This window comes from Eutrigla gurnardus, assembly GCF_963514095.1.
Source record: "Eutrigla gurnardus genome assembly, chromosome: 23".
Lineage (NCBI taxonomy): Eukaryota > Metazoa > Chordata > Actinopteri > Perciformes > Triglidae > Eutrigla > Eutrigla gurnardus.
In genome coordinates, this window is record NC_139934.1 from 12,331,197 (window position 1) to 12,346,308 (window position 15,112).

The 15,112-nt window shown below is 43.0% G+C and overlaps 1 protein-coding gene across 1 annotated transcript; it reads right to left on the reverse strand.

Annotated features, from left to right (window-relative positions):
* Window positions 1–5,197: 5,197 nt before the first annotated feature.
* On the reverse strand, window positions 5,198–11,686 carry paqr9 (progestin and adipoQ receptor family member 9). The gene has a single exon (XM_084003292.1). The coding sequence runs from the start codon at window positions 10,936–10,938 to the stop codon at window positions 9,778–9,780; it is 1,161 nt and encodes a 386-aa protein (XP_083859418.1). The 5' UTR covers window positions 10,939–11,686; the 3' UTR covers window positions 5,198–9,777.
* Between the last annotated feature and the right edge of the window lie 3,426 nt (window positions 11,687–15,112).

Here is a 15,112-nt window from a genome sequence, read left to right on the forward strand (position 1 = left end):
GACGATGTGGTCTTGTTGGCTCCTTCGAGCCAGGACCTCCAGCATGTCCTGGGACGGTTTGCAGCCGAGTGTGAAGCAGCCGGGATGAGGATTAGCACCTCCAAATCTGAGGCCATGGTTCTTGACCGGAAAAAGGTGGCTTGCTCCCTCCAGGTCGGGGGGGAGTTCCTGCCTCAAGTGGAGGAGTTTAAGTATCTTGGGGTCTTGTTCACGAGTGAGGGAAGGATGGAACGCGAGATTGACAGGCGGATCGGTGCAGCGGCTGCAGTAATGCGGTCGCTGTATCGGTCCGTCGTGGTAAAGAGAGAGCTAAGCCGAAAGGCGAAGCTCTCGGTTTACCGGTCAATCTACGTTCCTACCCTCACCTATGGTCATGAACTTTGGGTCATGACCGAAAGAATAAGATCCCGGATACAAGCGGCCGAAATGAGCTTCCTCCGCAGGGTGGCGGGGCGCTCCCTTAGAGATAGGGTGAGGAGCTCCGTCACACGGGGGGAGCTCGGAGTAGAGCCGCTGCTCCTCCACATCGAGAGGAGCCAGTTGAGGTGGCTCGGGCATCTGCATCGGATGCCCCCTGGACGCCTCCCTCGGGAGGTGTTCCAGGCATGCCCCACCGGGAGGAGACCCCGAGGAAGACCCAGGACACGCTGGAGTGACTATGTCACCCGGCTGGCCTGGGAACGCCTTGGGGTCCTCCCGGAGGAGCTGGGGGAAGTGTCCGGGGAGAGGGAAGTCTGGGCGTCCCTGCTCAGGCAGCTGCCCCCGCGACCCGGTACCGGATAAGCGGAAGAAAATGGATGGATGGATGGATGGATTTTTTTATAATCCTTCTTGGTCGTCACAAAAAAAAAGCCATTGAAAGATGAATAATATGCAGTATTTACATAACGCCCACAATGTTGAACGTAAAACATTTTTAAAAAGTTATTTGCATAAACTGTCTGACGATCACAATAAATTAAATACACATTCTTTGCTTAAATGTGTTCATATGCTTAGTGAGAACCAACATGAGAAATCCCCTCAATTGACTTCTTAAAGCTTGCCCACAAGCTCCCATTTATTTATAATCGGCAGTCGTCTGAAAACAGTTTTCATTACCATACAGCACTTTGTAATAATTTATGAATTTGCTAAATGCCCTGAATGTAAATATAATTTTGTCAACTGAGTTTCTCAGTATACTACTGCTATGACTTTTTTGACGGTTATGACGATTTTTCACTTTTTTTTCGACATGCCATAGTATGACTTTTTTTTTCAAAAAGTTAGTGAGGCTTTTTTTTTTTAAGCTTTTCTTCTGGCACAGACACCTTCTTATTTAGCGGTGGACAAAGAGGAAACATGGGAGAGAGAGGGAGATGTGACATTCAGCAAAGGACCTCCAGCCGGGATTCGAACCGCTGTCATCTGCATATGTGTACATGGGTATATGGCATGCACTCTAACCACTAGACCACCTGCAAGCCACGACTAACCCTTTTTATGACTTATTTGGACTCATTACACTCAGACTTTGATTGACACGCGATATACAAGTATTTGTTATGACTTTTAAATCATTTTTACAACATTTTATGAATTTTGTTGATTTTCCACTTTTTTTTCGACATGCTATAGTATGACTTTTTTTTCCCGAAAAATATGACCATGGCTTTTTATGCCTGTTTTGGACTCACTACACTCAGACTTGGCGCGACAAGCGATATGAGCGATTTTTATGACTTTTTAATATTTTTAATGAATTTTTTATGAATTCATTTTGACAGACTTTTTCATGAATTTTTGACAGCCTATAATATCCATCCATCCATCCATTGTCTACCGCTTATCCTGTATTCAGGGTCGCGGGGGGGCTGGAGCCAATCCCAGCTGTCATTGGGCGAAGGCAGGGTACACCCTGGACAGGACGCCAGTCTATCACAGGGCCGACATGTAGAGACAAACAACCATTCACGCTAGCCTATAATATGACTTTTAAAAAAAAAAAATATGACCATGGCTTTTTATGGCTGTTTTGGACTCACTACACTCAGACTTTGCGCGACAAGCGATATGAGCGATTTTTATGACTTTTTAATATTTTTAATGCATTTTTTATGAATTTATTTTGACTGACTTTTTCGAGAATTTTTGACATGCTATGCAATGACATTAGTTTTCGACATACTATACTATGACTTTTTTGTTGCTCTCATGTCACAGTTGTCATCCTGGCTCCGTGGCGCAATGGATAGCGCGTTGGACTTCTAGTGTCAAAGAACTTGAGCAGTTTTCAAAGGTTGTGGGTTCGAGTCCCACCGGAGTCGTATGGTTGCACATCATCCCTTGTCGGAGTAATGATGAGCTCATTTTATCTGTCATTTCTATTTTTGCATATTTTTTACTATGACTTTTTTTTCGACATGCTATACTATGAATGTTTTTTTACTTTTTTTCGACATGCTATATAGTATGACTTTTTTTTCCCCGAAAAATTTGACCATGGCTTTTTATGCCTGTTTTGGTCTCACTACACTCAGACTTTGATTGACAAGCATTAAAAAGCAAATGTTATGACTTTTAAATCATTTTTACAACCTTTTATGAATTTTGTCAATTTTTCACCTTTTTTTCGACATGCCATAGTATGACTTTTTTTTTTTTTTTTTTTAAAGTGAGTGAGGCTTTTTTTTAAAGCTTTTCTCCTGGCACAGACACCTTTTTATTTAGCAGTGGACAGAGAGGAAACATGGGAGAGAGAGGGAGATGTGACATTCAGCAGAGGACCTCCAGCCGGGATTCGAACCGCTGTCATCTGCATATGTGTATATGGGTATTTGGCATGTACTCTAACCACTAGACCACCTGCAAGCAATGACCAAGCCTTTTTATGACTAATTTGCACTCACTACACTCAAACTTTGATTGACACGCGATATACAAGCATTTGTTATGACTTTTAAATCATTTTTACAACATTTTATGAATTTTGTCGATTTTCCACTTTTTTTTTCGACATGCTATAGTATGACTTTTTTTTTCTTTTTTTCGACATGCTATAGTATGACTTTTTTTCCCCAAAAATATGACTAAGGCTTTTTATGACTGTTTTGGTCTCACTACACTAAGACTTTGATTGACAAGCATTAACAAGCAAATGTTATGACTTTTAAATCATTTTAACAACCTTTTATGAATTTTGTCGATTTTTCACTTTTTTTTCGACATGCTATAGTATGACTTTTTTTCCCCGAAAAATTTGACCATGGCTTTTTATGCCTGTTTTGGACTCACTACACTCAGACTTGGCGTGACAAGCGATACGAGCGATTTTTATGAACTTTTTAATATTTTTTATGAATTTTTTATGAATTTATTTTGACTGACTTTTTCGAGAATTTTTGACATGCTATGCAATGACATTAGTTTTCGACATACTATACTATGACTTTTTTGTTGCTCTCATGTGACAGTTGTCATCCTGGCTCCGTGGCGCAATGGATAGCGCGTTGGACTTCTAGTGTCAAAGAACTTGAGCAGTTATTCAAAGGTTGTGGGTTCGAGTCCCACCGGAGTCGTATGGTTGCACATCATCCCTTGTCGGAGTAATGATGAGCTCGTTTTATCTGTCATTTCTGTTTTTGCATATTTCTTACTATGACTTTTTTTCCGACATGCTATACTATGAATGTTTTTTAACTTTTTTTCGACATGCTATAGTATGACTTTTTTTCCCCAAAAATATGACTAAGGCTTTTTATGGCTGTTTTGGTCTCACTACACTCAGACTTTGATTGACAAGCATTAACAAGCAAATGTCATGACAAATAATTTTTACAACCTTTTATGAATTTTGTCGATTTTTCACTTTTTTTTCGACATGCTATAGTATGACTTTCAATGACTATGAATTTGACCATGGCTTTTTTTGTTGTCTGTTTTGGACTCACTACACTCGGACAAGTAATACGAGCGATTTTTAATAATTTGTTATTAATCCCAACCTAATAAAAACACAGGAAAAATACGTTTATACATGAATGCTCCCCACCCCTACTGAACCTGTGCTTTTATTGTAATACTTAGATAGGACATTCAACAGAAGACAAATTATGCTGGAGGTCTGTGTGAAGAGAGGAGCGCCTCACAGGAGCTGGGAGGAGCCGGCCTTTTGAACCACCAGCTTGGATGCTGCACCAATCATCTCCGGAGAACCTACACACTCACACCGTCCATCACTCAATCAAATAATGTTGATTCAGATTTTTTTTAAGATTTAATACACTTTTTAAGTAATTTTGTCCACTCAGTTGCACATTTTAAAAAACATACACATATAAAGTATCATCTGTGATATTCTTTAATCCACTTGGAACACTTGGAACACTATCAAGATGCTGCAGAACCTGCCTGAGAATGATCATGTTTTTGTTTTCTTCAGAATCAAAGTAATTCAGTGATGGTTGTCTGTCCTTACATGGATACACCGCAAACAGGAACTACTAATAGCTAATTCAGCATACTTTTAATATAGTGCCATGTTCATTTTTTAATTCTAAAAGTAACCAAAGCTGTAAAAAAAAAAGTAAAATAAAAACCTGCAATTGTACATAACATGATTTTATGTCATCAAAGTGATGTCACAATTATGTTTATCTCATTGGAGCCCTCCGGCCACTAAACCCTCAACCATTCACCAGGTGACCTCACTTAAGATGATTTGTGTATTATTTTCTACATTTTCCTAAAAGAAACTGATCCTGACATGGTGCCCGTCTCATGTCTACCCATCAAACAGCTGGAGAAAACAATGAGAGCTGAGCCTGTTTTTCGAACCATCTTCATCATAACAAGAGAAAGTGATATGGGTAAATGGGGGGGGGGGGGGGGGATGAACTCCTTGGCAGGCCGCCACAGCAAAAACAGTGAGGATATCTGACACCTTCGTCCACCTCCTGCCCTTCTCATTCTTTCTCAATCATCCGCCATTCTGGGCTCATACCCTTCACTTTTTACTGGATTACTAGCAGGTTTAGCAGATTGACGTGAAAACGTTTCCTGAATTTACTCAGCAGCCTCTTCTCTGAGAGACGGCTGGCCATTGATTCAGCAGTACTCTACTCGAGGAGGATCTCTGCGGTTCATGTTTCACCAGCCGCTTGTTTGTGGTTCAGGGCGTCACAGTAAAGACAGAGAGACGGAGGGAGGGAGGGAGGGATTGAAAAAGCCGGTGTGGGGGAGGAGTGGAGTTAGACATTAAAAGGCAGCTGCACGTGTTGCCCACACGCATGACCCGGCCAAGGTCCAGCACACGCACAGCTGAGGGAAGGGCTGCACTTTCAAATGGACATATTTGCAAACATTTGAATTATTCAAATATTTTTAAACAACAGAGTGCAGTACGCTCAGCTCTTTAAAAGTTCACAGCGGCTCTGAGAGGTTGAGCTCATTAAAACACTAGAAAACCATTTTAGCACACAGACTGAGAGTCCCGCCCGTTATGGTGGACCCCTATAGGATCTTATTTTGGAAAACATATCTATGGTAATCAACGAGGGAAAGATAAATAGTTTTTTTTATGCCAGTTGAATTGTAAAGTCATTAATTGTATTGTTTAAATATATTAAAGCACACTAAAAAGCAGTATTACTTTTAATTGTAGAACACAACTTATCCCAGGTTCCTTAACACCCAAAATCATGTTACATAAAGTATACCATTTAGCATGTTAGCATGCCATAATAGAGCATGACAACCATAGTTTATCTGTTGAAATGCTAATGCGATGTACAAGTAAAATGAACCAAACTTCAAGCCAATCCAGTATGGTTATGTTCGTGTGGGCTCAGATCAGGAATGATAAGGACGGAGCCATGATAAAACTCAAATAAATAAATAAATAAATGTGCCACGCTGATAATAATTCTTCACATAATTTATTCAATAAAACTCAAATCATCCATGTTAGTGCTATTTCATACATCAATTATCATAATGTAGGATGGTTAAAAATAAAATAGGAGTAGAGTGGACATTCCTTTTTAAATCAATGTAGCAGGATGGTCAGAGCGGCGGCCATTTATACGTTTAGGCTACCGTTACCATTGAGACCATTGTAGCAAGTCACTTCTGTATAAACTTACAGCAAGTCGCAGTTTACTGAGGCTGGACTTTGCAGTTACAGTTATCAGTGGAATAGTAACTTTACGAAGTTAAATTGAACAACTTAATACTTCATCCAAGCGTCACACCGTAGGAAAGAGCATTACTATCATCAGATGCGTGACAACTTTGTTCGGCTCATTTTCTGTAACACTCTGAAACATGAAGGAGTGGAATCAGGAATTAGCAAGGAATAAGTAAAATGGCTAGCAAACTAACTAGCCGACAGCTTGATAGTTAGCCAGCTTGCTAATTCTGCCATTCTTTTATGCTACACTTGTTACAGAAAACTCACTCCCCGCTGCTCAGGACAAGCTAGCTAGCTAACAAGCCAGATATCCGTCTCCGGAAACAGTAAACAGTAAAATGTCCGTTCTGCTCCTATTCCATTTCCATGGTTGTCATTTTTCAGCATTAACAGACACAGATTCTATAATCATCCTCCAGTAATTCATCATTTAAATGTGAAAATATTGTGTTAGTGTCGTTTCTCAGTCAGTCGGCTGGCTAAGATACAGCAGTGTGTAAGTAACATTCACATACTGAAGATTCAAGTCTGGTTTCTAGAAGTTTGAGGGCATGAGATTCGTCTCGACGATGGTTCGCGTGCTCTACTGAGGTAGAAACATCGCTTCAACATCAGATGCATACCTGATGAACCGTTCATTGGAAAGCACGAGCTGAACCTGAACCGTGCTGAAATAATACAGTACTGCAGGGTTGACCCTTTTAAAGGAACATTTTGAGGAGCTTTCGAGAAGCTTTAAAGTGCACCATCAGAGCATGATCATCACACCCACCCGACAACAGGGCCCTCAGGTATTCATTCCAGTGTCGTACATAATAAACTACATAGCTTTCATCGCCAAACATTTGCTTTTGTGCAAGAGAACGCAATCGGAACACAAGTAAATGTGCAGACACGAGCAGAACGAATACAGTGGTTATCGTAACTTTTCTGGAGTCAGACGACATGAGTTCAACGTTTAAATATGAGCCTCTGAGAAAGACTGCCCGCCAGGACAAAATCACTGAGGACATGACAGGACAACATTAAAAATCTGATCGTCCATTTCCAGCATGCAAATTAACTCAGAACGAAGGAATTACTTTTTAAAATTCTCTATTGATATATTTCCTCTTCCCTCCTCAGGTCGGGTACACAGCAGGATCTCGTTTGTGGACATTTAAGCGGGTGGGGTCTTGAAACAACAACACTGATTTTTGCTTAAAACATTAAAGGGCCGTTTGCTAGAATAGAATAGAACTGTAACTAAATGTGACCCAGCAGAAATTAAAAATACCAAAAACCTTTCAGCCAGTAATGCCCATCATTGACACGTGTATGCGTTAAGACAATATAGCTATTTTCTTTGCGACTGGGACATTAGAAAAAGGCCTGAAACTAAGACTACTTTTGATTCGAGTGTTAGCATCACGGATAATGGATCCGTTAACTGTTTCTCTAGATGCGAGTGAGTCGTTTCTCACCTCTACATGAAACATGACAAACACGGACACAGACAGCTGGCACAGTCACACAGAAAAAAAGAATACAGAGGTTAAGTCCCACCCCTTCCAACGGACCTCGATATCAGAAGAGATGTGTGGTCCTCAACGGTGGGAGATGGACATTTTTTTTTTACCCCATAATTTTTCTAAAATAAGGTCCCGTGAGGGAACACAGAAATTAGCGTGTTTTTGCCTCTATATTTCTTAATAAACTGGATTCAAAACAACTGAACCCTAACATGGCTGAGTCCGAAGCTTCAAGCATTAAAAGCACCCTAAACCATGTCGGGTGGCAGAATTCTATCAAAAACAAGAAAGACAACAAAGCAGAGTATTTCAATAAGGGGCGATACAGCCCAGAAATACCTGCTAGTAAGGCTAAACACAACGAGGTTGAACAGAGTTTCTCTGGTAATGTTGGCGTTTCATTTACACGGTGAAGCCAGTTTGTGCTTCTCAAAGACCGAAGCATCCGTTCTTCTCAAATAAGAAATCCCAGAAGGTCCTTAAAAATATTTCATGTTGTTAAAAGATATTTCCAGATTCTTCTCCTAAAAAAAAATCCATCCACTGCATGAAAAAAATAAAACGTATATATATATGTTAATTTTCTATTTCATATCCAGCTGTTTTGTACAGCACAAAGAAAAACGGATGCTTCGCTCCGTGACATGAATGTAAAGAGACCACATGGACGGTACAAACTGAACCAGTAACCTGATCTATCCGTCAAGTGCAATTCTATCCAGGAGGTTCCTGATGATGGAGTACAACAGTACAATATTGCCATTATGTCAGCGATCACATTTCCAAACGCATGGCTTTAGCTCGGAGAAGCTTGTGTACATCATGTGTCGTAAAAAGCAGCCTCGGGTGTCATCGACCTCATTTCATCGTGTTCACAAAGCAGACCTTTAAAACCGGAGCTGCCTGCAGAAAGACAGGCATGTACAGAGCGTGTCCCAGGTGCTGGAAAGCATCCAATTTACTAATCTCATCTGAACTACAGCACTTAAAGCAGCGTGAGCATAATCTATGGGGAAGTAGTCATCGGTGTGTTGTATTACATACATACAGCACGTGTATTCACTTCACATCTAAGAAACCCAACAGAACACGTCAGCAGGACGGTGAGGATACGCGTCCTTTAAGGATAAAAATCCGTCATGGCTTCTTAATGAAAGGGCGAGTTCGACCGGGGCCCCTGAAAGTGCTCTTGATGCACTACTGATATGAGCTTGCAGCTATTTCTGTTGCGTCGTCAAGGCCTCCGCACTTCCTGCTGCAAGTGGAAAGAGAGGAAATGAGATTGCGTGTCAAGCGTCAAGAGGAAGGGAAGACGAGGTTAACGCAGGCCAGAAAAGGGAGTCATTCAACGTGAAACAATAGGTCCGACTACGAGACTTTAAAAGATGCTGCTTCGAGGTCAGAGGAAAGGGAAGTGCAACAAGAGGAACTACTTGTAACAGACAGCAAACTCCGCCACATTTCTATGGAACATGGGTCAGACCAAAACATCTAGTTCTGTGTATGTAGTAATATGTCAAATTTGTTGCACAGAAAATACCCTGCACGTTTTTAACATCTTAAGGGGTCACTATGTTGATGCCGACCGCATGGAAGCCTTACTGGTCCAAATGCTTTAAGGTGTTAAAAATGGACGCGTTAACTGGGTATTTACTGTAAACTTAGGAGAAACAAATTTGACACATCAATGCGGATGCAGAGGTTTTTGGTCCAATCGGCGATCCATACTTAATTAAATATGATGTGGAACATGTTCTGCTGGGTACCAGCACCTTTCCTCCAGTGTAGAGTCCCTAGAGAGGTAGTTCTTATCACCACTGCTCAGACATCCTGTTGAAACATGCTAAAGCAGCTCAGGGGGAAAGAGCTGGCAAGGTCTTTCAATTTCCACTCAACCAGACATCCCCCCTGTGGTGAGCTCAGATTATAATCCTTTCATCTTCCTTTGTCCCCAATTTCCACTCATGAAAGCTTGAATAAACGCTCTTGAAAGGGTTGGAACATATGATGGACTTGAAATATTGTTTTACTTGTGGCATGGCTCTGTATGTACGTGCAAATCTTCCTTCAAAGGTGGGATGATTAAAAAAAAGATCAGTGGCATTTCAGGGGTTTCTTGGGGTATTCCTTTGCTAGCTGGTCTCTCTGGGGTCCGTAGATGCGGTTGGCATGCCAGGAGAACCACACGATGATGGAGATGATGGTGGTCTGGAGGAGGATCATCACCCCGTACGTGGATGTAGTGGTGGGCCCGGGCAGGGGGGCGAGGGTGGCGGGGGGCAGCAGGAGAGTCGGACTGAGCAGGATGGCCCTCACCTCAGTCTTGATCATCTGGAGCTCGTCGAGGATGGACAAAAACGTGCAGCAGTGGAACCACTGGTGGCTGTGCCCCCAGATGTCGAAGCGGCCCGGGGCTAGCCGCTCGGGGATCTTGCTGATGTTGAAGACGGCTGACACCAGCAGCCAGAGGCAGTGGCGGTAGAAGAAGCTGGCCATGGAGGCTGAGGCGGCGAAGGAGGAGGAGGTGGCGGAATAAGGCGATCTGGTGAGGAGCCGGTAGAAAACCGGCGTGGAGGAGACGAGGAAAGGGAGGAGGAAAACAAGGGTTCGGATGATGTACCGATGACGCCTCCACCTCTGGCGAGTGTTGCAGCAAGACAACACGCAAATGATTGCGACAACACATGCGGACGGGATGTAGAAGGTCTCGAAGAACACGCAGAAATCTGGGATTGCATAGGACGATGTAAGAGACCCTGCGGGGTCATGTTTCAAGTCCATATGGGAGGCGTTGTGGCCTCCTGTCTCCACTATCCCTGCCCGAGGGTGGATGTAGTAGAAGTATGCCAATGATGAGCCAACCGTGTAGGAACTGATTGTGCCGTAATCCACAAAGAAGCAGACTTCTCTCACGACCAGAGACATGGAGTTGAGCAGGTGGGCTAAGCTGCTGGCCATCAACAGACAGAACACCCCGATAAAGTAGTTCCACAACGGGTAGAAGAACGGAGCGTCGGCATGCGGCGCACCTTCCCAACCAAACACCTCCACAAAATAGTACGAAAAAATAAAAACAGGGAGGAAGTGTGTCCAGAAGTTGCCCGTCTCGTTGGTGGGCCTGAATGCTGACAGTAGGCAATCCCTCAGGCTGTAGTTGGGGAAGCGGTAGCCAGTCAGGATGAAGTTCTCTTTGACTCGCGGCGGCACGTCCGTGTGCCTCAGAAGAGGCAACGGATGACCACAGTTCAGCAGCATTATGTTTACAACCAAAAAACCTCTACTTGAATCGGACTTTTTCCTGCCCAGCAATTCAGTGTTTATCGCCTGGCTGATGACTATTGCTGATCGTGGCACAGGAAGTGATCACCATGCACTCTCTTGCTCATGAGTGGATAAGGCACATGCAGATATCCGTCTAGTCCTGCTCCTCTGTGGACCTTTGATCCTGGCTCCTGTGGCCCTCTGAGCTGCAGGCTAATCCACAGAAGTACACTGAGAGTAAAACAGCATCCAGGTGCAAAACATCCAGCATGCAATGCTTTTCAAGCCGTTTAGTTAGTTCCCTTATTTTGCATAGTGCATTGGTCTTTACTCAGTCACGTGCACATGCCTTGCTATACAGTTCTGTGGCAGCAAATGAAATATGCGGGTCACTTATTACTGCGTTACAAGGTTGAACAGGACGTCGGTCGGCGCATCCGCGCAGCAGCAGCGATGTCCCGGAGCCGCGTCCATGAAGCTCCGTGGGGTTCAGCGCCGCGTCGGGCTCCTATTCCTCCCGTGGTTCCGCTTCTCTCCCCGTCCGACGTCCAACTCATTCAGCTCCCAGATTCCGCTGAGATTCAGGACGCTGCGGATACGCACGGAATCCCCCCGCAGGGACCGAAGAGGAGCGCGAAGTTCGCCGGTGTTCACGGTCCCGTTTAAACAGTAGTCTGGGGTAAAAGCTCCGACACCGCGAGTCTTTATAAGCCGACCGGCATTTCTGCGAAACACCCGAGGAGAACGGGAGACCGTTTGACAGGTACCCGCGTCAAGCCACACGCGCGTTCATACTGCTGTCCGGTCGCGGATTTCAAAATAAAAGGTTGTGACATAACAATTTAGAGGTCATATTGCTACTTTGCAGTAACCTTTAAGCTGCATGGACGTGACTGCCATATCATCGTCATTTCCTCAAGACATTTAATCTAATTAATTTCCTCCACTCCCTAAAATGATGTCAAAGCAGAATGTGTGTTTAGGGCACAGAGTAAACGAAATAATACACACATAATAATAATCATAAGATAAAATATGATGATAACTCACAACAAAGGAGACAAACTATTTTTGGGAACAAATTATTTGAAAAACATCACAATACCAAATACAACAACATTATAAGAAATAGATTAATTGAAAAATGAGCCAGATTTATGATTTTATCTGGTAGAGATATTATTTAATTTCGTTTTTCAGCATTGCATTTGAGAGCCAATATAAAGTTCCTTATGCAGACACTTTTGGCATGATTTCTGCTATAAAATATAATAACTATGTAAGGAGTCAGGATAGGTTGAGAAACCATTGAGATGATTTAAATGAAATAATACAATGACATTGACATTTTTCTTATTTTTACAACAAACATTTGAAGAGGATTTTTATTCTGAATAATGAGGCCAAACCTTTTTTTTGAAACCATTATTAAATGAATTAAAATGTATCACAGCTGGGGATAATTGAATATAAAGATATCATACATATTTTCAGTCAATACAAAATGAATTAAGTGAAAACCAGCTGAACAACAGTTAACTGAGCTCTACTTGATATATTTTCTTCATTGTGATTACACCTCATCTTATTTTATTCTATGTATTTTCAACTATTTATTGAAACGTTTACATTTCTGTCATATTGTATGGAACTAGAATGTTGTAGTAGACCTATAACAGTGAAGCCGTATAGTGTAATACAATATATATTGTGTAGCGTATAGGCTACAGTATAGTTAATGTTCATACACTTGTGGCCAATGGAGCAAATTTAAATTTGTACGTTACAGAAAACGCGACCTTTTTATTTTGAAGGCAGATTATCTGCGTTTCCGGTCTCGTTCTGACTAACTGCCTGGCTCGAGGCAGTTCAACAGAGAGCGCTAAACTGCCCCGAAGCGTAGATCCTCCTGCGTTTCTGCTGTCTTTTATCTTGCGGTTTGTCTTTGACACACGCACGTTGATGGGACACAAAGCGGGATATCGACGACCAACGGACGGGAAACCCCGTGTCGTGCCGTGCCGTGCCGTGCTAACGGTGTTCCCGACCGTTATCTGCTCAGAATGCACAGCCTGCCCCTGTTGAGTAATCTGGTCAGAGCACCGTCTCCACTCCCCCCGTGTGCCCCTGAACGTCTCACCCTTTTACTAAGTGCCTCTGTCTTTGTTTTCACCGGACAGACAAACAAACAGCACTGAGCTCACAATGCAAGCTGTTTCCTAACAAACAACACGTTTATACAGGTATTCATTAGACGCAGCTCTCTCATTATGACCCCTGTCTACTGTCCTGTATATCAACCCGTCCATCGCCTCCCTTCACCCTACAGCTATGACTATTGCGGCCAGATGTCAGGAAGTCTTTGAACCAGCAATTTTGGTCAGGGTGGGGTTGGAGGAGGAGGAGATGGAGCACTTTCCAAATCCCACTGGAGAATCTAAAGCAGACCACACTTCAGTGCAGCAAACTGCAACATGCCTTTGTAATTAGCGATTGACAGACAAGGGTTTAATGGGAATTTAATGGACGACCACGCCCGTGACTGGTTATCATGGCGTAATGGACATGAATAGCTGTGTGGGTTTACATTACAGACCCTCAATCAGACAAGCCTCACGCTTAAACTACTCAGCAGGACATCATCGAGGTCTCCATTACATTCTAGTCCAACTCTGATCATTTCAACAGAAGGCATTTAATGATTTAAACTACTTCGTTTGTGACTTCCCAAAAGTTCATATTAACCTTTTCCCAAGACGATGGCTAAAAGCAGCGGTCTTTCTCTGAAGTGTGAGTCATGAGTCAGTCTGCATGTGCAAACAAGACAAAGACTTGTCACAGCTGCAACAACTATGCAGCAGGTCAGTCACTTGACTGGTCATGTTTTACGGGAGGAGAAATCACTGCCTTTATATATTCATGGCCCCGAGCCATTAAAATGAACATCTCTTCACTTCAGGTAATGACAGGAGCGTGCTGAGGTGTAGCGACTCCAGTGAAGATGGCGTCTTCCGGGTGCAGCAAATATAAAAGAGTGAGCATTGATCTCCGTTCATCATACTTAATAACTAACATAACTAAACGCATTCATGGACTGATAACTGCAGCAACACGCAGCGCTGTCGCCACATGTCCAATTAACAGGAAGTGTTCCAGCTGATGAGTCATTGAGTTAATATGAAGGTAGACAGTTCTTCACTGCTGCAATCCTCCAATACAGTTCAACCATATTCAACATTTAATAGCTATATAGTGTCCGTCTCCCTGAATGTCCTTAAATCTCAACGACGGTTCATCTGATCTACTTCACAGTGTATTATATTATGATGGAATTGCCAGTATTTTGCAGAATTGTAAGTCCACAAGATAAAAAAAATACGTTTTTTTTCTCTCTAGTGGCCACATTGTAGTCTCAGTTTGTGAAATAGAATATAAATACAATCTAGAGTTCATGTACAGGGACTCACAACTGTTTGAGAAATAGTCACAATTATTATTTTTATAAACTGCCACTGTGTTGGAATCATACAGGTCTGCTTCTACCTGCTGCACCGCTAACAGCAGGTCTGCCAGCTGGACCTCCTAGAACCGGCAGCCTGGCCCAGCGGGGCTCACGCTCGACGTCTTCTAGGAAACAGAGTTCACAGTAGAAGACAGACGCGGTCACAAACAGTGACAAAGCAGGGAAGCCGAGGAAGGAACGCAGATAAGACAACAAAAGGGCACAAGGGAGAATCGATATCAAAACGTTGCAAAGCTCAGAGGAGAAAAGGACTTTTCTAACAGAGCAAAGCATGCGGTTAGAAGTCGCCATGTGTCAACAGGAGGGAAGAAGTGTTCGGAACAATGTGCCAACATTTCACAGGAAAGAGGGAGCTCAAGCAAGTTACTGGCTTTTCTCCATTTCAACCCTGTTTGTATAGGATTTGTGGGTAATGAAGTCCTTCAGATTTTCAAAAAAAACTCAGTTAACTGCCGCCGCCATCAGGCCCACTGCAGTGCCAGGTTGCCGGGTGATGCATGAATGCGGTTGGTCTCCTCCACAGCAAAGACCAGCTGCCAACAGTGTGGAGAAGCCTGGGCGAGGCTGAAGAAACGGCTCTTTAGTGCTGAGACCAGCAGCCACATCCAACTGGAAGGAAGAGAATCCACTTGCCCCGCGGTTCCT